The 22376-nt window shown below is 42.5% G+C and overlaps 1 protein-coding gene across 1 annotated transcript in view; it reads left to right on the top strand.

Annotated features, from left to right (window-relative positions):
• The window catches only part of ADAM19 (ADAM metallopeptidase domain 19), a 238525-nt gene that overhangs the window by 78558 nt on the left and 137591 nt on the right, over positions 1–22376 (top strand). The window contains exons 7-8 of the mRNA XM_069199648.1: positions 4787–4852; positions 17087–17158. Of these exons, the coding sequence (XP_069055749.1) occupies positions 4787–4852; positions 17087–17158 (138 nt within the window). The remainder of the gene's footprint in view (positions 1–4786; positions 4853–17086; positions 17159–22376) is intronic.

The raw sequence follows: 22376 nt of genomic DNA, 5'->3' as shown, positions 1-22376 counted from the left end.
TAGTGTTCTGCTTGCAGCAAGTCATGACATTCCTGACACTACCATATCTTTCGAAAAATGGAGGAGACATCAGAGCATATCATTCAGGAGACTGGATGCACAGCACAAAAAATGTATGTTTTTGAGTCTGTTCCTTATTTGGTCTCCAGATTTTCGGATAGGTGAAGTTGAAATTTCGTGTTGATCTTTGACCACTCAAATTTGCAAGCACAGCTGGCAAGATGTTAGGAATTAACATCACTGCATTTCAAAGCATCCACCTCTCCAGGGAGTTATATAACTAGTTTCCCACTAAACCCACATACTCATCCTTAAAAGAAGAATCCAGACAAGCAGACTTCATACTCTGTCATCCACCTCTTTGGGAAGTCACATCATTTTATTTCCCAGCAGGCACTTTTTCAGAAAGAAGCCAGGCAAGTGGACTTAATTCTATATCATCTATCTTCACTTAAAGTGAAATAGTTGGATTTCCCAGCGTCCACATTTACAGGAAGTGACATTACTCCTTTTACAAACACTAACCTCTTCAGGAAGTGACATAACTGGTAAACCATCATTAAAAGAAGAAACCAGACTAGTGGCTTCCTACTCCATCATCAACCTCTACAGGAAGTTAGAACACTGCTTTTCCCAGCATCCACCCCTTCGGGACCTGCATCACTTCCAAACTTCTCCCTACTTCACTGAACTCCTTGTGGTATCCCACTGTCTGAGTGTCCTCAGCAAAGAATAGACAAAGAGAAGTGAATGATTTCTGTGGTTCTAGCCAGGATGTCCATGGGCCTGAACCCCTGCTCCTCTGTGTGAAGGTCCCCTCAAACCCAGGCATCCACCACCTCAAACGCTGCCTTCTCATCCAGGCCTTGATGTCCAGTTCCTTCCTGAAGCTCAACTACACCCATACAGAATTACTGTTGTTTGCCAAGAACAACAAACAAGTTGTAGTACAAACCTGGTTCAACCATATGCACCTTGACAGCTTAGAACCCCACTTTTCAACCAAAGTCAGGACACTTGGATTGGCCATAGACACTAACTTTGCTCTCTGGGAACACATTGTCAAGAAAACAAAAATTGCCCGATACTAGCTTTCAGCTCTGAAAGTGAAACCACTCCTCTCAGAGATCGACTTAAGAACTGCTGTTTAAGGGCTTGTACTCTCGCACCTGGTTTGTTGGAGCCCATCCTTCTTCACAGCCTACCAGACTCCACAGTGTCTCCATTAAGGGCATCCAGCCCCTGAAGAAATATGAACAGTTCACTCGTATCCAGAAAGAAATCCTCTGCCCCTCCCATTGCTAGCCCACACCAAATTCAAAACCAGCAACATAATTCACAAATTCATCATGACTTGCACCCCTGCTTGTCTGACTGACAAGTTCACTGTCTCTGATGACTTTCAGCAGGCCCACAACGTGGACACCATCAGATTGGACACAAAGAGATCTAGAAAGGAAAAAACACAAGGCAGCATGCATTGTCGGTTTATTCACCCAGGATCTGGAACAACATCCCTGTTCCTTTCACAATACAATAACAGTCCACAAACCAGCTAACTCTCAAATTGCTTTTATCCTTACCTTTGGCCCTGTACATCACTCTGCTCTGTTTGGCCAAGTTTGCACTGTACTAATGGCACATAAATACATACATTCGTGCATACATATGTGCATACATACTAATCTTTGCAGGGTGTTGAAGGAGTCAGCAATAATAAAGTAGCTTCAAGTTTGACACAAGCTGACAGTGATAGCCAGTGCAATATGTGAGCGAGGGGTGGTCCTGTAGAAGTGAGAGTGTGAAGTAATTTAAGTATGAGAAGTTAAACAATGATGCAGACTTGTATAGTGAAGAAAAGGAATCTCATTTCGAATTGTTATTTGTGCCTTGCTGGTCATGAGGGCCTTGTTCAATAGTCATCTCAATATAGCTTACTGCAGACCTCACATTTTATATGTGAGGTTGTGAAGACCTCAAGGTTTATGCAGAATGTTTAGATTTTAGTGGGGGTTCCTCTTTATTTGTTGAATATAATTTGAAGTAAACCACATACATACAACCATAATTGGTTGAGAGTGAAACCAAATCTTACTTGGCAAGTGTCATGTGCGGACTTAGTCCTGATTTATATATTGAAAGACCAAATTATCCTAAGTGATTAGTAGGTGGCTTTGTGTAAGTAATAATATTTATTGACAGTGAATTTAAACCTTATCAATTAATCCACAATAAAACCAGTAACTTGTATAAGTCCTCATACAATTGTTTACATCGCCATGTCTCTTTAGTATCCTCCCTGCATACCCTTGGAGGATATATTGCCCAAACACACTCAGAAAATGACCCTTCACAGCATTCTCTATAATCTACCCTCCAACTGGTCCATGTGTGTAATTATTATCTTCACTAGTTTCGCAAACTCACTCAATAAATGACCATCAGGGCAGTCAGAACATAAACAGAATGGTGTCCTTGCATGACCTAAAGCCAAGCTTACTTAAAGACGGTATCAGCAATTTTTGTAGTCGATGTAGAAAGTTGGACAGCAACAGTTAAGATGTGCTAACCATTCTTATCTACAGCCACAGACATGGCAACTGTTGTCTTGCAGTTTATATTTCCGTACCTGCAGTATTTCGCGTAGGTCACACCACCCAAAATGGAAACAAGGTTATAGCAGTTTTAAATCGAGCGATAAGGCCAGATGTTGGTAAGCCTCAGTTTGTGTGGGGTCATAACTAGATAGAACGAGACTGTGAGATCTTTGTTCAAAGAGGGATAGATAATTTGTAGTACATATTAGAGCAATCTGTTTTTTTCAGTTCTTTAAAGCGTGAAAGGTAGACCATGCTCCCAAGCAATCTGCATTTTTATCTGTTTGTTACTTTGCACCATGGTGTTGCCTCTACATAAAAAGAGATTCAAATTCTCGCATTTAGTTTCCCTCATCAACATGCTTCACGCTTAAGGACTGCCATGTTCTGGTCTAAAGATTGCTCTTCCAGCTTGAATTACGATCGGATTTTGCCCTGGCTAATAGATTGGGGCAGTCAGAGAGTGAGCAAAATAAAGCGGTTTGTGTTTTATTTAGCCAGCTGGAAAGTCGTCATAGGAAGGCTTTCAGCCCATAAGATAAAGTTGGCAGGAACTTTGCTTTTATAACTTGAATCAGTGGCTTCATTGAAGGACCTGCCAGGTTTCAGTCCAATTCATGAAATGCAACTGTTAGTTCCCCAGTCTTATTTTCAGGTGAATAATGGTGTGCCTTGGTTGAACCATTTGCCTGAAACAAATTCCAGTGAATCATAGTGTGCCTTCGTTGAACCATTTGCCTGAAACAAGACCCCAAGAAATGTATAAGATTTAAGGCAATTGAAGTTTTTTCTCTGGAGTTTCTCTGGAGTTTCCACTCAAAGCTTGAGTGATTTGCTAGAGCTTCCATCTTTGATTTTTCACGGTCGAACACCAGCCTTTTCATGCAACATTATTCCCCCTAGCAAGTGTTACGGAGGCCCCACTAAATTTGGTCCAGCACAACTGTATGATCTGCATATTGCATTACTTATGACGGTTGATTGCTCAGCTTTAGCTTGCAAGATCGGTGTTGTTTAATGCAGTTCTAATATCTGCAACAGGATGCAGTCTTGTTTTCAACCCTTGTTGATGTGTTTTTTGTCAGTTAAGATGTTGTCGTCTTCTAGTTTTACCTGAATCCAGTTTTGTGTGTACAGGGCCATGATGGTTCTTAGGGTTAGTGGCTGAACTAGTGGTTCAATTTGATTGTGAAAGAGAATGTGTGCAAGAGTGGTGCCTTGTGGAAATCTGCAAGTGACATGGAGTGAGGGTAATCCGGAGTTCTACCTGTGGATGAGTTGCTCATGCGTAGAGATTGAAGAAGGGGGAACCAATGGAGAAGAGCCTGTGTGGTGTGGATACATCAGAAGAGGACAGAGAGGAGAGTCTCATGTTTAACAGTATCAATATCTGGTTGGTTCAGCTGCATAAGGAAGCTGGAGCCTCCTCTGTTGGTGAAGTGAAGTGTGTGGCATTGACTACCTGGGGCACAACCTTGATTAGGATGAAGGTGTTTTGTGTAAGCAAAGTTAAACTGAAGTAGAAGAGGGTTGGGATGAAACTCCCTCATAGTATTGTGAACTGGCCCTCAGTTTTGGTGATCTGCCTAACCTGATATTTTTCTGGCCCGTTGGGCAAGGTTTTATATGTGTTCTGTGGGTAGCTTTGTGCACGGTATGAGCTCTTTTGGCAAATTTGTCATACTGGCAGGCTCCTCTGTTATGATGGTCAATTGGCATTTTCATCAACTACTCCCCAATGTAGGATGTGTTTCTGTAATGCAAAAAAACAACAAAAAAAACAACAACCAGTCATCCTATTTACAGGGCTTTATACTGAGCATAGGATCACTGTCAATTTTCCCTGTCTAGATCTACCATGCCTCCCGTACATCACCATATTATTATAATATTGCTTTGGTAATTACACCAGTGGAGAATTCATCAGTGGAAATTACATATATGAATCAAATTACCTTATGGTTGCTTTTTCGAGGGATTATATTTTACCTACTTTTTATCAATCCACTTCAAAATGTTTCCTCTAGTGGGTCTTGTCAGCATCTATGTATGCTAACTTATTTACGCCCATGTGTTATGATTGCCATTCGTTGGAGGCTATTATTGTAAGACGTGCCTCACTTTTGATGTTCTCACCATCCTTGCAAAATCTATGAGCTTAATTATTGATTTTTATTCCTTTCCTATAGGTGAGAAGGGACAATTTGGACAACTGGAAATATGTGGAGCTTTACCTGGTGGCTGATCATGCTGAGGTAAGAATTGTATTCCCATCAATCAACAACTATCATGTGTTAGCAGTACAGCACTCTGAAAAACTACATCTTTCTTGTCGGAGGCACAAAAAGTAAACAGCACTCTTTTAAACTTTCTCAGTTGCTTTAGGCATGTCAAAAGAATCTGTTTTAAAATAAGGGCCAGAGAAGAGATCTGCACCACACACTCTTAGCAACTATTCTCTCTGCACAATTCTACATATTTCACACTGTCCACAACTCCATAGCCCCTTCAATGTTTACTAATTCTAACATAGAGTGTAGGGATTCTTCTTTTTGTTGGTAGATTCTCTGCCTTATCACATCGCCACCTCACAACAGTGGCCAAGCCTTAGAGAAAAAAAAGAGGCAAAGGCAAACAGTTGAAACATTGCAGAAGTTTATTCCCCTGCTTCATTCCGTATAGCATTCCCCATAGGACGTTATGTATAAATTAATCAAAATATGCTTTATTCAATTTCATTTAAATTCATGAAAGCAAAATACAATACAACATAATATAATAAAATTGTGGCACAGGTATGTAAACATCAAAACTGTAATACACGTTAACAATACATTAGACGCACCATACAAGAATATAATTACCACTACAAATATAAAATAATTAAAACCCTACAATTGAGATAAAAACCATAAAAACAGCATTGCACCTGATTAACAATTCTTCCTTGCATTAATCACAGCCCAAAAAAAACTTGACATGCAGGAAAATATATCTAGTGTAGGTAGAGTTTGTAAAAAAAGATAAGTGGGGCGACATTGTGTGAAGCATTGGGACAATGTAACGTTTCCAGTGTTGGGTGTACCTTTTACAAAACAGCATACTGCATAGTGCTCTGTTTGGACACTTGATCACAGGGGCAGTGTGCTAAAGTTTGAGACCAATCATTCATTACAGGAAAACTAGTTAAGCAATGAAAAATGTCCATTCTAAAATAAGTAAGGACAAACCGATGCCTGGGATTCATCATAAACCTGAGATACGGTTGCATGTCATATGTGATTAATATAGAATGACTTTGAGTACAGTGGGCTTAGACAATTCTATAGACAGCCAGGAGCTCCTCGAAATGCCCTAGGCACTTGGTTTTCAAATCTTTCCTACTTATGTTTTCCATGGTTTCAGGCTGCACAAAAAAATGTGAGAGCCGCAAATCACAAAAGGTTGCTTAATATAAACCAACCATTGGAAGGGCAGCGAAAAACTCAGGTTAAGGCAGTCCCTAAAGATTGCTCATTTCAAACCAGCAAACTCTGATGTCCAAATTTTCTGCCACAATGAAATGGGCTGTACCTTAATTATATCCGCAATTAATGATAATCTTAATTCTATGTGGCATACAAAGGACAAAATACTTCTGGGACAGCAGGAAGATGTCTCAAAAACTACTTTTCCTCCTTTTGTAACGCCGTGCAGTTAGCGTGTCCTCAGACACCCGCCTCAAGAATGGCAATGGAGAAACATTTAGCCTTGTAAAATCTTCAGCATGTTATTAGTTGAGTTCATACTTAACTTCCTCACAAAGTTTGTCACGGCTATAGTTGATTTCCTAAACTGAAGATTCCTGGCTCTTATGGATTGTGTCCATGTGCCCTTATTATCAAAAAGTAAACCTAGGTAAGAAAAAGTTTTTGTAGTGCAGATCTTTACATGGTGTATTTTTATGTTGCAGCACTTCGCTGTCCTCGTTCCACATTTCATCATGAATGTTTTGCTTTGATTAACTAGAATTCCTAAATCCTGCATATAGGAAACAAAATTAGTCAACAGGCTCTAAAGGTCCAGATGGTTCGGGCCATAAGGACAGCGTGGCAGGGCCAGAATGGGATGAAGACCAATATGTGGGAGATCCTTGCATTTACTAGCTAACGTACTCCCTAAGCTATTTATATAAAGAGAAAATAAGAATGGAGTAAGTACACAGCCCTGTCGCACTCCCCTCTCAATACTAAAGGACAGGGTACACTCTCCCCTGATACCATAACGAACCCTGACCTTGCTTCCTGAGTATAACTCCTTTAGGAACTGTATAATGGGTGCCTCCACCCCAAGATCTGCTAATATGTTCCACAGCTTGGTGTGACTAACCAAATTGGAAAAGGATGAGAGGTCTACAGATGCCAGGTAAATGTGCTCGCATTTAATCTTAGTGTACTTCCCTACTAGAAATCTTAACTTCAATCCCTGTTTAATAGTCCCTATTCCAGAACGAAATCCATACTGTAAATTCAAAATGATTTCTATTTAATCTGCCCAATCCTGCAATCTGTTCAGTTTGATACGACCATCTATCTCCACTAATGAATCAAGTAAGAAGATCATCCGATAGAATGCAGGGTTAAGGCAATACCCTTTTTTAATAAAGAGGGGCTATAATTGATTCAGCCCAAGTTGGTAGAAATCTGGTAATGCACATGCACCCAATACCAGGGTTAGTATAGGTCCCCACAAGGAGATATGGGCTTTGAAAAGATCCACCAGTATGACGTCCAGTCCTGGAGCTTTCCCCCCTTTACTAGCATTAGTTGCCCATATCACCTCTTCAAGGCTAAAAGAAAGATTAATACTGCTAAGAGGTATATGATAAGTTACAGAGTTACAAATAGTGGACTCATTAGATGGAACTGAGTAAATTCTAGAGAAATGACCAATTCATTCTTCTTCAAAAATTACAAACTCCAGTCTAGGGCACTCCTGGTCCATTAACCAAGGGGAGTTAACCACACCTCAAAACTTGTTGTTATTGCTTTTAATGCTAACTTCATGCAATGCTTCCCAGGCTTTGTTTCTCAGTGCTTTTTTCCTCTCTTTCACAGCCTTCTCATACTCAGCTGTACACTTCTGTACCTCAGGCTTGCATCTAGGGGATCTGTGTAGTGCCTCCTTTAATCTTTCATGTGCTTTGGAACATGCAGAATCAAACCAGCCCCTCCTTAGGTGAGAAGAACGCCCTCTGGATACAAAAAGGCCATCCTTGATCCCTTGTGTAATGTGCAAGAAGGCCCCAATTAGAGTAGAGGGATCAGCAGAAGTATCTAAAGATGCCTCAAAAGTCTCTATGTGTGCTGATTACCTGTTTTAAAAAGCCTTCAGGCTCGACCTAGGACCAGCCCAAGATATACCTGTTACGGGAAGCCAGCTCAATATTATCAGCCATACATGAAGTGTGGCTCGAGGGCTGGTAACAGGTTCGATTAAAAGTAAGTTGGACGCTCTGAGGAAAATAATCACTTGACGAGATACCATGAGTGATAAAATTATGAGCACTAGCAAAGAATCAACTAGAGAGGAGCACAAAATTAATGACACTATGTTCACCTCTGCCATTGAAAGTGGATTTAAATGGACCAGAGGGAGAGCAAATCTTGTTGCAAAATGTGAGGTCATATTCATGTATAATAAATAGTTCATCTTTTCCCCATAGTGACTGTGTAGAAAATGAGATTGGGCAACGTTATCAGAGTTAATTAATCCACATACCTTGTTTAGAAGGCAGATTGCACAAACATATATTGAAGTCTCAGCCCCACAGTATAATTGTTCTTGTCTTGTTGGCGAAGAACAGTAGTTATATCAGCCAGTGTACCATTATTATAAAAGTTTATCACCGCTAGCTTGGTGGTTGTGGAAACATCACAAACAACCATCTGATAAAACAAATTATATGCTACTGTTGTAATTTCAGTAAATGACACGTAATTAGATACGTAAATGCATAACCTTCCTTTCGGTCTACCATGACTGGATGCAAAAGCAGGGATATGATATGTTCTATAGTCATTAATATGTAGCTGGTCCAACACCCATGTCTCCTGCATGCAAAAAATATGAAAACTTGAAATAAACTCTAGCCATTCTTGATTATTAATTTTACTGCATAGGCAAGCCACATTCCAAAATAGGAATCCACATAATGTAGGGCCAGGCTTAGCAGTCTAGCTATGACATGGTTCAGCTAATGCAAGACAGGGACTTAAAATGGGAGTAGATAAATTAGTGAGAATCTCCAGATCATCATCAATCTGAGAGAGGAAGCTTATGTCTGTCACCTCAAGATCATGCTACCTAGTAGCCTTCCACTAAGAGCCCCCATATAATTCCTCATTGTGTCAATCCAAATCATCTAGTGCTGACAAAATAGCAAAACAATTATGTGTTGGAATAGCGTAGTGGAAATCAGGTGCTGTGCTGGAATTAAAATGTGTCAAGAATCTAGATGCTTCCAGTTTTGGTGCCAATTGGTAAAATGTCCTAGTGGAAGAGGTGTGATGTTATAAGGAGACACACTTATAGGCCTAGTTCTGTAGTTCTGTGCAGTATAGTTTCCACCAAGCATGGTATTTAAAAGACAACACACTGTCTCCTGGTAAAGATTTGTGACCCCTACGTGCCCATTTGACTCTTCTAACCATCCTTATATAATAAAAAGCAGTCCCTGTCAAGCCCATTCTAGTGCCTACCCAATTTAAGGCCTTGTTTCTCAGTGAGGCCCACGTTTTGGTCTCATGAAGTGGTAAGGTAGGGACATCAGCCAGTACTACCACATAGGGTGTTGCGGCAGGAGCGCGGTCCAAAAATGTGGTTGTCTTCATTAAAGACCCTATAGGTGAATCACTGTGAGCAGAAAAATCGGTGACTGGGCAAGGTGCACTGGAATTGTTAGCTTTATCCCCCCTGTTAGTGGGTTTGTGTGTCCGCGTAGGTTAATGGATTAGTAGCCCCTGTGCACATCTTGGACATATATTGTTAGTAGTGTCTTTGCTGGGGGCTCGTGTACAGATAATACATTAGAAGAATGCCGTATATCGCCAGTACACTCGAGAGATACCTGGGGAAGTTGTGCACGTGGGTCGCAATTAGATGAAGTTAAAGGCACATTAGGCTTGGTCTTTAATGGGTCCAGACAGAAAGTAGTAAGGCTTTCTACTAGCTTGAGCCTAATGGCCATAGACTCTAGTGAAGATCTTACAGATAGTTCTAATGATTTGACCGTGTCACAATGGATCTTCATTCAGAACTTTGGTGGCAACCGCTTTTGCAGCAGGCCTAGAAAGAGCCTTTTTAATGGAATTTACATTCGTAACCTGAACGTTCTCTCTAGTTGGAGCAACATTTACAGTCTGGGGCTTATGCTTTCTAGAGCATTATGATGGAGATTGAGTATCAGTATCACTTGAAGAGGTGGAATCTGTCACAGTTTGTACGCACCCATTAAGACCAGTGTCAACTGCAGTGAGTTATTTGCTGTTAAGTGGAGTGGCGGAAACTGAGTTGACCAACTGAGACCCGGTTGGTGTCGGGGAAACTAATAACCCCTCGCCACAAGTTAGCAAGTTTTCTTCCACACTTATCTGTTCATCAATTGCCCCACAGCACCTGTGATATATTTCAATAAGGACGTATGCGTATTATTTGGAGACATAGCTCTGTCTACAGTGATGGGGTGCTTTCTCTTTCCCATCCTCAGTACCTATACCAAATTTCAGGCAGAGTTATATAAAAATATTTGACAACCGACTCAGACCCCTGTATAGAATACCTCCTTCATAACAATACTACATGCGCTGAATGTATTGAAAGTCTGTTACTGTAGGTAGACCATTCTTACAGGTCAATGTAAACTAATCCAAGAGGGGTGCCCCTGCCCTGTCTCTTCCTGTCTCTGAAGGACGAGGACGTGCCTGCCCTTGGCCCAGACTCTGCCTGGGCACGGCCCGCATGCATCCCACGCAGCGGGAACGTGAAGCCCTTAAATAGGGTTTATTGTGGGCAGCTGATAGAACTGCAGGGGATTATGGGATTTGAAGTCTCCAGCAGGTGTGTAATACAGAGGCTTACTCCCCTCCCCCCCCAATAATGCAGGTGCTATCCTTGACGATGCACTGCACCGTTCCTTAGCAAAGGCAGAAGTAGAATGTCAGGTGGTCCCCAGCCCTGGAAATAATCCCAAAGTGGCCCCACTGTATGTATTTTAGCTATATAAAACTCACAATCCATTAAAAAAGTAACACCAATTTCCTTTAAAAGTGTATTTCAGGAGCCTAAAAAGAAAGGGGTGAAAATATTTTCCAAACCGACAAGAATTATCTTGACTGTGTGCAAATGGCACTGGAATATCTGCTATCCTATATTCTTCAGTGCCTTTCACTACTGCATTGTGACACTGCAGCCAAATTATATATCTCCATCAGTCTTCATTATGGGAAAAATGCAATTTATCAGTTTCTCCTGAGGCTAAAGGGGTTTGCCATACTCTTACAGAAAGCCCTGCCCCCAGTGATCTCTGAGGTGACCAGGAATGCCTAGGGAAGATATGTGGTTCTTGAGGGAACCTCCTACCATCTGCACAGTGTGTATATTCCTCCTGCCATGGCTCGGTCTACACTGGTGACCCTTAGAGAACTCTTAAGTGCCATGCCACGCAGGGTGACAGGAGTAGGGGGAGACTCTAATGATATCATGGACGCACAAGACTGGTATAAGCCCACAGACAGCCCTCTGTGGCTGGGGAGGGGTCAGGCAGACTGGACACCTGGATTGGGACTTAGTGATGCCAGGCGAATATGGAATCCGGGTCACTGAGAATATACACGTCTCAGCAGCACATGGTTTGCTGTCATGCATTGACTACTTATTCTGCTCAGCCCATGACCTCCTACACACAACAGGGTCTCATATACTACCATAAGAGACCTCTGGCCATTCTCCAGTGACCGCACATTTCGGTGCTCCTCCTTAATGCTTGGCTCCTTACTGATGTGCACTTCTCCGAATACTTTGCTGATGTGTTGAGGGCTTTTCCTGACCTCAGTGAGGCCACTGTGGACTCACATGTAAGGCCTCCATGTGAGGTATCGCTCACTCCTACACCAGGGGTAAAGACAGTGAATGGCTGACCAAGATTATTGAGTTAGAAATGACAATACTGTTACAGGAATGTAGGGCACAGGGTCACCAGACGGCCCAGATGCAGTGCTGCTTGGCCCTTGACAGGGCCTCCTTGTACAAGCTGTTCCTGGAGGAGTCTTGCAATTTCTGGAGGACCTCCACATGGAAAATCTGAGTCCAGAGTGGTGCCCAGAGTACTGGATGGGAATGAGGTGTTGGTAGAGGAGTCGGTAGGGATGGCCTCTGTCTTTGCAGAATACTATGAGGTCCTGTATGCGGAACACACATACTCGGGCTGTGAGTCAGAGAATACGCGAGTCACAGACATACCATTGACTTGGCTGTCTACGGCAGACAGACACCCTTGAGCAACTGCTCGGACTCGAGGATGTCAGTGAGGCACTGTTGGATAAATTCAGGGAAAACCTCAGGGCTGAATGGCTACCTGGTGAAATGCTACCTTAAGCTCTGTCCGGAGATCCTTTCCCCTATTTTGGACTTGTGTAGGGAGGTGATCACCAAAGGCCACTTCCTGCCAGAGGTAGACCGAGCAACACTGGTTGTCCTGCTCAATGGAGGTCAATCTTTATGCCACATTACTAGCTAACCACTTCTCATTAGTCTACCCACTGTGGCTTCACTTCCCATCGTAGCACAGGACACTGTATCAGAAGGGTTTACTTCGCGCTAGCTCGTATTCGATCAATGAGAGGCCCTGCAGCACTTCTGCTTATTGATTTTGAAAACACAATTGACACCCTGCATTGTCATTCCTGGATGAAACCCTCAGCAAGATGGGGTTTGGCACAATACGCCAGGCTTATATCAAGGTCTTATATGCGAACCCACGAGCACAAGTGACAATAAATGGAGTCCTGTCCCCTAGGTTTCCCATCAGACGAGGCACTAGGCAGGGCTGTCCCCTCTCTCCCCTCCTTTTTTGTCCTGGTGATTGTGTATCTGGGTGTATACATATCCTAGGAGCTAGAACTCACCTGGAGCCTCAACCTTCGCCCCATGCTGCAGAAGGCTGAGAGTATGTGACCTGATGGGAAAAATTGCCCCTGAATCTCAAGGGTAGAATAATCCTTTTCAAGGTGATGATCCTCCCTCAACTGCTGTATGCTCTTCAGAACTTTCCCTTCGATGTCCTGAAGTTCAGCACCCTTCCAGCATTTGGACGAGGGTTCCTATGGGCAAAAAAGCCCCCGAAAGTGGCATTTGTTAAATGTGTCTTCACCATCTATGACGGGGGACTTGCCATTGCAGACATTTGGCGGTACTACTGGGCACTGGGTGTGGGAGGATTCCACATGCTTGGGAAATTTTGCCTTACTCGACCTAGATACTATAATGGGCCGCCTTTATGGGGCCCCGATTCTGGCGTCTCTTCCAAAGTTAACCAAAGATGTGCTCTGGGTGTGGAGGGCGGTGTTGAGGTGGATCAGCTGGGACTGTGAACTCACGCTTGAGACTTCCCTGTGAACTCACACTTGAAACTCCCTCCTCAACAGTCTGTTGGTTGGGGCACATGGCGAACCTCGAAGGCTTCAATATAGGGATATCACTCCTGGGAGATGTTCTCGACTGAGAGCAAATGAAATCCTTTCAAGATCTTCAAACTGATTTTCATATGCATAAATTCCTGTTTTTTCATTTCTTACAACTTAGGCATTCCAAGTACCAGGGAGAGCTTGGGAAAGTCCTGGAAGATAATTCACTGAAGGGGCAAATACTTATTGGGTCTTTTTGGGAAGGGGTTATTTTGCAAATCTACACAACCTTGGTTATACACTCCCCTGATCTGATGGGTCTCCTGAGGGCTAAGTGGGAGAAGTGGGTGGGACCCCAGGATGAGACAGACTTGAAGGATGCTTGCATTTCACCTCGTGTTCTGGCAATGTCATCACGGCTTAGGATCATACAGTTTAAATACCTCCATCAGGCCTACCTAACACCGTAAGTATTCTGGAAGACATAGGGGGACCTTGAGGAGACAGGACGCTGGTGGTGCTGCGCATGTTGTTGGCCAACAGAGATATAGCCAGAAACTGGAACTCCCCCCACTATTGCAGCCTGGATGAAAGGCATGGACTGGTGTGCAAAGATGGAAGAAACCAATTACACAGCACGAGAGGGTCAGGACCAAATGGTGGGCCTATCATGGTCTAGACGGATGAGGCTGTCGTGGTCAGATACCGTACTTCACATTTTTTCTGGTGGAAGTGTGGGTGGGGGCAAAGGGGTATGAGCCTACCATATATCTTGTGAATAATGTGAGAGAACTATTTTTTGTAGTATTTCAAACAATAAAAAGTTTTTTTTTTTTTTAATGTAATTTATCTTCAACTCCCTGGCTATGCTGTCTCTAGTATATTATGAGTCTTACACTCTGAAGCCAGAGTCCTGTTAAAACGGAAAAAGGGTGACTGCATCCCCAGTACTGTGTTTGCTTACAAGCTACAAGTGCAGAAATGCATTGGTTTAATCTCCTGCCCAACTAAAACTTCCATTATTGGGGAACCAGTGTTTCTAAGCACCAACGTATTCACTACTTCTATTGCCAATCATTAAGATGCTATTATAGGGGCCTGCTCTATCATGAGTTAGACTTGGTTGCCAGTTTGTACAAACAACAAAAATGTGACAGAGGAATGCTTGAATTAGTCTTAGCCACTAGCGATCGCTGAGGGCCATATTTCAGATCATTGTTTTTTGCCCACTGAACCATTATAGTCAGAGACTTGCCTTTGCAAATCACTCTTAGTCCTGCTTCAGTAAGGACAGTCTAGTCTGAACTGGCAAGCAAACTTCATTCCAGATGGGAACACAAGCAACCCCAGACTGGTTTCGACCTGATTGTCTCATCAATGAGGTATAACTTGAGTTTTATGGCCCAATGAGCACGAGACCCAGGTCGGGGCATAGCCTTCGGTCCGAGTGTGTCTACTTTAAAAAAGCAACAAGCTGATAGTAGAAGAAACTAGAACTTCAGGCAACCTGTGCCTCACCATCTCAATTTTACACTAACCTAATTACAATTGACTCTGTTCTTTGCTTTTTATCTTTTTTTTTTTTAACTCTGATTTCTCAAACATATGAAACCGTGTGGGGGGTAGGGGGTATTAGGTGCCCTAAAGATATAAACTAATTGTTCAGCAACAGTTAGGCATTCTGTAGAGAAAACCCTATTTTCAGCAATTTCTGTTGGTGAAATACAGACAAGGACTATTTCACCCGTTCCTTGTGACACCATAAAGTAAGTAATCCTACCTATCACACAATAAACTTCGTGCAGGCGGGTGCTGTAGTAATATGATAGAGAGGGCAATCCTGAATATACATTTCTTCCTAATGATGGCATATCGAGAACCTCCAAATACAGCTAAACTCCTTGTGCCACAATTTCCCAGTCACAATGATATCCAATTCAATGACCAGTTCAGAGAGCTCTGGATGAGACATACATAACTGAAGACCAAGAAATCAACCTTAATTGTGAGCAGTAAAATATTAACGGTCCAGAATACGGTGCCAGATCACTTTGAGGGTGAAGTCCCAACCAACAAGTTTTCTCGGACATTGGATGGCTGGCAATACACAATGCCCGAATCCACCACTCATTTTATAATGTCTAGTGTGAATTCTGTCCGTTTTCACGACTTGAAAGGCAAAAGTTGGAGTCCACCATATTTCCCCCTCCTTCCTATTCTCTGAAACATTTTAAGTGGAAAAGATGCACGTAATACTTTGTTACTTTAAATATAGCACTCATGCTAGTGCATCCAAATTAAGTAGCAAAGGATTACCTTTCAGTTATGGGGGGCAACCAGTTCATGGTGACAGAGCAGGGGAGCGTACCATTTTGTATATCTAATGCCTTTTCCAGCACCCCCGTGCTGATATCGGAAGCTGCATCAGAAAGCACACGGCTTGTGGTCAACATGAATTGATGGTCTGCTCATACCGCAGACAGAGAATCTCTTATATTCCCCCAATGCATGGCCTTGTATGCCCTACTGTGGATAGATGGGTCAAACCTGGTGATTTTCCAGGGAAGAGGACTTTGATCATCTCTAAGATTATCTTTTGCTGGCTCTACACGCCACGTTGACAAAATGGGAAGCCTAAGAATTACCTCACCTGTACGGTGTACCTGCAGCAGCCCTGATCTGGTGGTAGCCATCTGTGTTTTCCTCCCCTTTACCAAAAGGGTAAAAACAACACAGAGAGCAGCAGAAACAACCTTCCTGGCCCTTGGACAGTTTGGGGTGTCAACTAACACCATTACTGCTAAGAGCTGTCTCAGTGTAAATTAAATAGCTCTCATCCTGCCCTAGGGAAAGGTGGGGGTCATATAGAACCCTCTTTTACCCTGAGAGAAGGCTTGGAAGATAGAAAGAACCTGCCTTCGGGCAAGGTGTGGGTGATCATTTGGAGGGAAGGGTGATTGGACTTGGTCAACACGGCCACTTGACAAGTTTTATTCTTCTACTTTGCTCTGTGTCAAAGCTGGGGTTTGTGTGCAAGGCAGTCTTCACCAGGTATTGTGGAATGAAAGCAAAACCCTTTTCTTGTTTCCGCTCTTCCCAGCATGTAATACAGGCTATATATGTGAGTTGTCCCAGACCACCTTTGATCAATCCTCCAAACTGGGCAGATTGACAGCCTGCATTTTGTATTGTATCTTTCCAATCTTTATGATCCAGTATTGCCATCAAGAGTTTCTAGCTTTCGAGCTTAAATGGATGAAAATAATAATGCAAGAGTAAGGGCCACATACTCTGTGTTTTCCTCCATGATTTAGATAGCCTTGCTGTATAAATTAGTCCTGTACGCTACATAAGCCCAATAACCCTGGCAGTTGTAAAGCTCTGCTTTCTGGCTTAGGGGCTGTTAATATGATGACAAAATCCATCTTCCAGTGTGCACTGTGGGCTATCTTCCATATTTCATGGTCTCCTGTGAAATATGAGGTTTTAAGCCACTGCATTTTGTGCAGGGAAAGCACCCAAACGTTTTATTTATGTATGTGGTATATGTGTATAACTCCAGCATAGCTGAAAGGCAGCAGAGTGCTGCCTATATTGGTGGTATCTCTGCTTAAATATGTATGTATATGGTAAAGCTGTAAATGTGCATAGAACTTGGTGATCTGTTTTTGAATGCACTGTCTTGACAATTTCTGTTCTTCCTCGTGAGCTTGCAGAGCCCCTCCGGTGACTTCAATTTTGCTCTGATGCCACTCATGAAACTGAGAACTTTGAAATTGTATTACTGTCTCTGCCCATGCAACTTACTCACTTGCCTCTCTTTTCCAGTTTCAGAAACACCAGTACGATCTTGAGAGTACAAAACAGAAAATGATAGAAGTTGCCAATTACATTGACAAGGTGAGTCCATCTGGGGAGTGCTTTAACTTGCTAAAAATATTACTTTTACCCTAAACAACTTTCAAACTGATTATAGACTGTGAATCCAGATATGGGTTACTTTCAGTGAATAAGCTAAACAAGGGTCATTAGCTTTTTTTTGGATACGGATACAATACAGAGTAGAAAATGTCACAACCAGTCAATAAAGATGAAGGGTCAAAACTGTTTGATGTAGTTTTCAAGTCATCCAACTGTTGATTTTCTCATTCTGAGTGGCCCTGTATGTTTTCTTGTATAGGAGGATCATTTCACAAATATCATGACAGGCATTCTCCATGATTTTGTCTGTTCTCATCAATATAAAACTAGACTTTCTTGTGTGATAGTGCTACAGGCAAAGTGGTACTCCTTTTAGCATGGATCTCTACCATCATAAGCCATAACAGGACCATGACACAACTAATGGTTAGCAGCAGCTGGTAATGAGCTGTTGGGTTCATGTGATTTTACCTGTGTGAATTTATATACTAGGCCCCTCCTGATTGTATGTAGTTTATACAGTGATAGGATGTTGAACAGTGTTTTTAGTGATTGTCAGTGCTGCCATTTCTCACTCCATACCTGTTCCCCTTCCCTTGTATCCCATTGCGTCAGTGCAGAAAGCATTGTAATATCACGTGTATGTGGATGTAAATCACATGCACTGAAAGGAGGAAGGATATTCTTGTGTTACCTCGTCTGGATGAAGCCTGTTCCGGCAGGTCAGCTTATGGTCTGAGAAGCACAACATTGGCATAAAGAAAGCTCCAGACCTTGAACAAAGATATGGACTACCAGCCAGGTCCATAGTGGGAAGTATATTTTTAGGGGGTGCATGCCCCTGAGCTTTAACCAAACATTAAAGCTATGCTCTATGAGTGCACTCTTTCTCATATACAAGTTGTACTACTTAATAGTGAACCTGAGAGTATTATGGTACAAGAATATCAAGGATAGAATACTGAAAAGTAAATGCATATAGCGAAGTACAGATTTAATATTCCTTACTCCAAATCTATGTCCCTTGAAGATATATATGTATGTCTTCATAAATGGCTCCTGCTGGGTTCCTGAATCTGCGAGGGTTGGAGCGCCATACCAGTGGAGCGGATGGTTAGCCATCAACATACAGCAAAAAGTAATTATGCTCACTCAGAAAATGCTGTAAAGGAATTTTACTGCACCCTGTTCATAACCTATTTTGCCCTCCGAATGGGTTTGATCAAGTGTTATGAACAGCGCAAAGTAAAATTCTTTCACCGCATTTTCTGAGTGAGCGTAATTTCTTCTTGCTGCGTGTATATATATATATATATATAAAAATGTGTGTATATATGTATGTGTGTATATATAAATATATATATATATATATATATGTATGTGTTCTGGATTTTTGCACTCAGCACTTTTATACTTTATGAGATGAAATAAAAGAAAATTGGTACCTGGATTGGTGGTGCTGGCGTCATACATTAGGCGATAGGCTGGAGAAACCGGGCTTTTGTTGTTAATGTAATGGAGTGACTTCTTTGTGAAAGATATATATATATATATATATAAATCACACACAAAAGTCTCGGAATGCAGGAACTCCACACAGCGGTCCTGGGTGGGCTCCGAGAGGCCCTAATAAATCTTCCAACACTCCTTCAAATAACAGGAGACCCAGGACACCACCTTGGAGGTGTCCTGGGTCTCCTGTTATTTGAAGGAGTGTTGGAAGATTTATATATATATATATATATATATATATATATATATATATATATATATATACCTACCTACTGGTGGTTGCCAGTAGGTAGTTATAGTTAGGACCATGTTTCCATAGAAAAAGCAATTTTGACTTGCCTATATCTTTTTCACCGTTTGATGAATGTTCACAACATTTTCCAAAAAAAAGTTGTTGGGCATGGGACGTTTCAGGGCGATCTTTCAAGCAGGGGCTGAGAAAAGGGTGTGTGTGAAAAAACATGCATTTCCCATGTTAATTCCTATAGGAGTTTTGGGAGATTTGAAAACGACTAAAGCCTATCCACTGGACGGAATTACACGAAATTCGCCCTCGCCATGCACTGCTAATTACTCCATATATTACAGCACTCATCACAACTTTTATACATAATGAAAAATGAGCAGTCAAAAAATTGAAGAAAAACTGTGCTAGTGGGGGGCGCGAGTTATAGTTATCTTAGGGCACGAGTTACAGTTACTTGAAATAACTCTAACTATAACTGTTGAATTTCTATGATTTTGTACGAGTAAATTCAAAACCTAAGTATAACATCCCTGTAACCTTTGTTTTTTTTTAAAAGTGAATTTCTATGTTTTTTTTAATTGTATTTCCTAAGTATAACGTCCCTGTGACCTTTGTTTTTTTCGGTGAATATATATATATCTATATATATATATATATACACATATATATATATGTATATATATATATATGTTACCTAGTGGTGGTCGTCATGTCACTAGGTAGTTATAGTTAGGACCAAGTTTCCATAGAAAAAGCGTTTTTTGGCTTGCTTATATCTTTGGCACCGTTTGATGAAATTCTTGTTGCACACTGAAAGTTTCAGGGTGATCCGTCAATTGGGGGCCAAGAAAAAATAGAGTTAAAAAAAGTTGTGTTTCCCATGTTAATTCCCGTAGGACCTTTAGACATGACTACAGCTTAAACCACTGGATGGAATTACAGAAAATTTAGCAGAAAGCTAGCTTTCATTATGCAGATTGTGCTCTCGCTTATTTGGTGTAAATCTGTTCAGTTGTTTTGGAGATATTAAAGGGAAAATAAATGTGTATATCTCTGGCCGCGACACCTTTGCAAATAATGGCAAGCTCGTGCAGGGAAATGCACAGCTCTGATTGGCTGCCAACACTTCAAACCAGGAACTGGTGGCAGCCATCTTGGGACTCTGACTCTGCTTCAGCCGAGTCCCTAAAAAAACAAAAAACATAAAATAAAACAAAAGGGGCCAGGGTAGGGACACCCTGACCACTTAGCTCTGGTGCTGGGGTCCCAGATGGACCACCCCAGAGCTATAAAGCATTTTTGTTTATAGTTTTTGCCATGATTCGCAGTGGATTTGCAGATCTGGTGAATATTTTTTTTTAAAGAAGATCAGGCTCCCATGCTCCTTTATGCTGAAGCCCACAGGTTAGCCAAGACCCGGAGGCAATGCTAATTTAAAGCGGGTGCGCCGCCGATCCCCCGCCCCCGCCGTAGGAACTGCCACCTTCCTCAAGCTTTTATCATATTGACTGCGGGGGGCTGTGCAAACCCTCCCCCTGCAGCCTCAGGGACACCACCTCCCTGGGGCTTTAAAGAATTATGATGTGGAGGGGTGCGTGCCCCTCTAACATCCCCCCTCGCAGCCCCAGGGACCACCACATCCCTGCGGCTATAATAAAATGAACAAAATGGTTCAGTTTTGGATCTCCAAACCCTGGGGACCATCACCTGCCTGGGGAAGTGTAACATTGGAGGGGGGTTACGTGGCCCCCTCGAGGAGCCAATGATGGCCCTGGGACCACACCACTCGCGGCCTGGCTCCTGCTATGTCCTGGGGTGCCCACCCCCAGGACATAGCTGTTTGCTTTTGCTTGATGGGAGCTGATAGCTCCCACCAAGTTAAAGCAAACAAAGTCTCCTTTCTGACAGTGGGAGCTATCCAACTGCTCTTGCTGTCAGAAAGCAGAGATTTCATCTGTCTTACCTGCTTGCAGATATGTGTGCAGGGACAACAGATGAAGACAGATGAAAACATTGCTACAGGGAGCTGCTATTTAAAGCAGCTCCCTGCTTCTGGGAGCAATGCCGGCTCCTGCAGGATGCAGGAAGCTGGCAAGGACTGCGGGGGCACCCAGCCTCGCCCCGCGGTCCGGTCACTCTCTCTTCCATCCTATAAAGGGATGGAAGAGAGAGAGAGAGAGAGAGAGCGAGAGAGAGAGAGAGATTGTCATTGCAGTTGTCTCTCCATTCAATGACCTCAAAGAGTAAAACCAGGAAGATGTTTGGTACAAATGTTATAGTTACACTTGGATGCAGAGCGGAACTGAGACACTGCTGGCCTAATGGTCAAGTTCTTGTACTGTCACTCAGTAAGCTACAGGTTCAAATCCTAGTATCGTTTGACAGTGTGTTTGTTTATTTACTAGTGTTTTGGCTGTTAAACTTTCCTAGTAACGGAACATTTACGTTTCTTTCCTCTCACATATGTGGGTTGGTCGTCATAGGTATGTCTCATCACCTATACCCATAAAACCACAGTTACAAAGAAAAGCTGAAACTTGAAAGTTGTTTTGGATCATTAGCTGAGCCTGGATGCACCAATTAAAACATGTCCTTCCGTTCATTAACAGGGTGACATCAAGTAGTCAAAGTAGCACAGGCCAGTTCTAAATTGAATTATAATAGCACCATTTGTTGGCATGGAAGTACCCTGTGCATTGTGAACAGACACTTACCATTGCCCTGAATCCATGACTCCATGTGAAACAGGTATCCTGACTTTTTCTTTGGTCTTGGCATCGTGCTAATCTAGCGTGTTCACAGAGGCATAGGCCAATCCCTGGTAATGCGCAGCCCAGATACTGTTGTATTACATGAAGGGACGCACAAAGCATGCTCTCGTTACTGGGATAAGACTACAGTCCTTGCCCTGTAAGTCCCATTAGTAGGTGAATACAAGGTGACTCTTTGGTATGACCAAACCTGTCACGGTTTACACTGGGCTTACCGTCGAAGTTGATGAGAGTTGGGGAACGTCCCCGATTCCGGCAGGTTCTGCTCTGGCCGAGGTAGGGGCGACCCCTTCCGGTAGCCACGGTGCTGTTTGACAATAGCAAGCCACTACAGTCCGTGCCCTTCAGAAGGAGTCCCAGAGGAAAAACCCCAGCAAGGGTAAAAAACCTCCAACAGGAACTCCCTGAAACAGAAGGAGGACACAAGGACGTTAGAACTGAAGATCCGAGAGTACAGGAAAACTGGAGACGAAGACAGGTCAGGAATAACTGGATCCACAAGAGGAAACCAGCCGGAGCGTGACTACCACCAAAGGAGTGTTGCAACACAATGAGACAGAAGCTGAATTCCCCTTATATATCCCTAAACAGAAAGTAGAAAACAGGAAGTAGAAACACCACCATCTTAGATTGGGGAAGAGGTTATAACTAAGAATAAGGAACATGC

The sequence above is a fragment of the Pleurodeles waltl genome, chromosome 7 (assembly GCF_031143425.1).
Source record: "Pleurodeles waltl isolate 20211129_DDA chromosome 7, aPleWal1.hap1.20221129, whole genome shotgun sequence".
Lineage (NCBI taxonomy): Eukaryota > Metazoa > Chordata > Amphibia > Caudata > Salamandridae > Pleurodeles > Pleurodeles waltl.
This window is presented reverse-complemented; position numbering and strand designations above follow the sequence as displayed.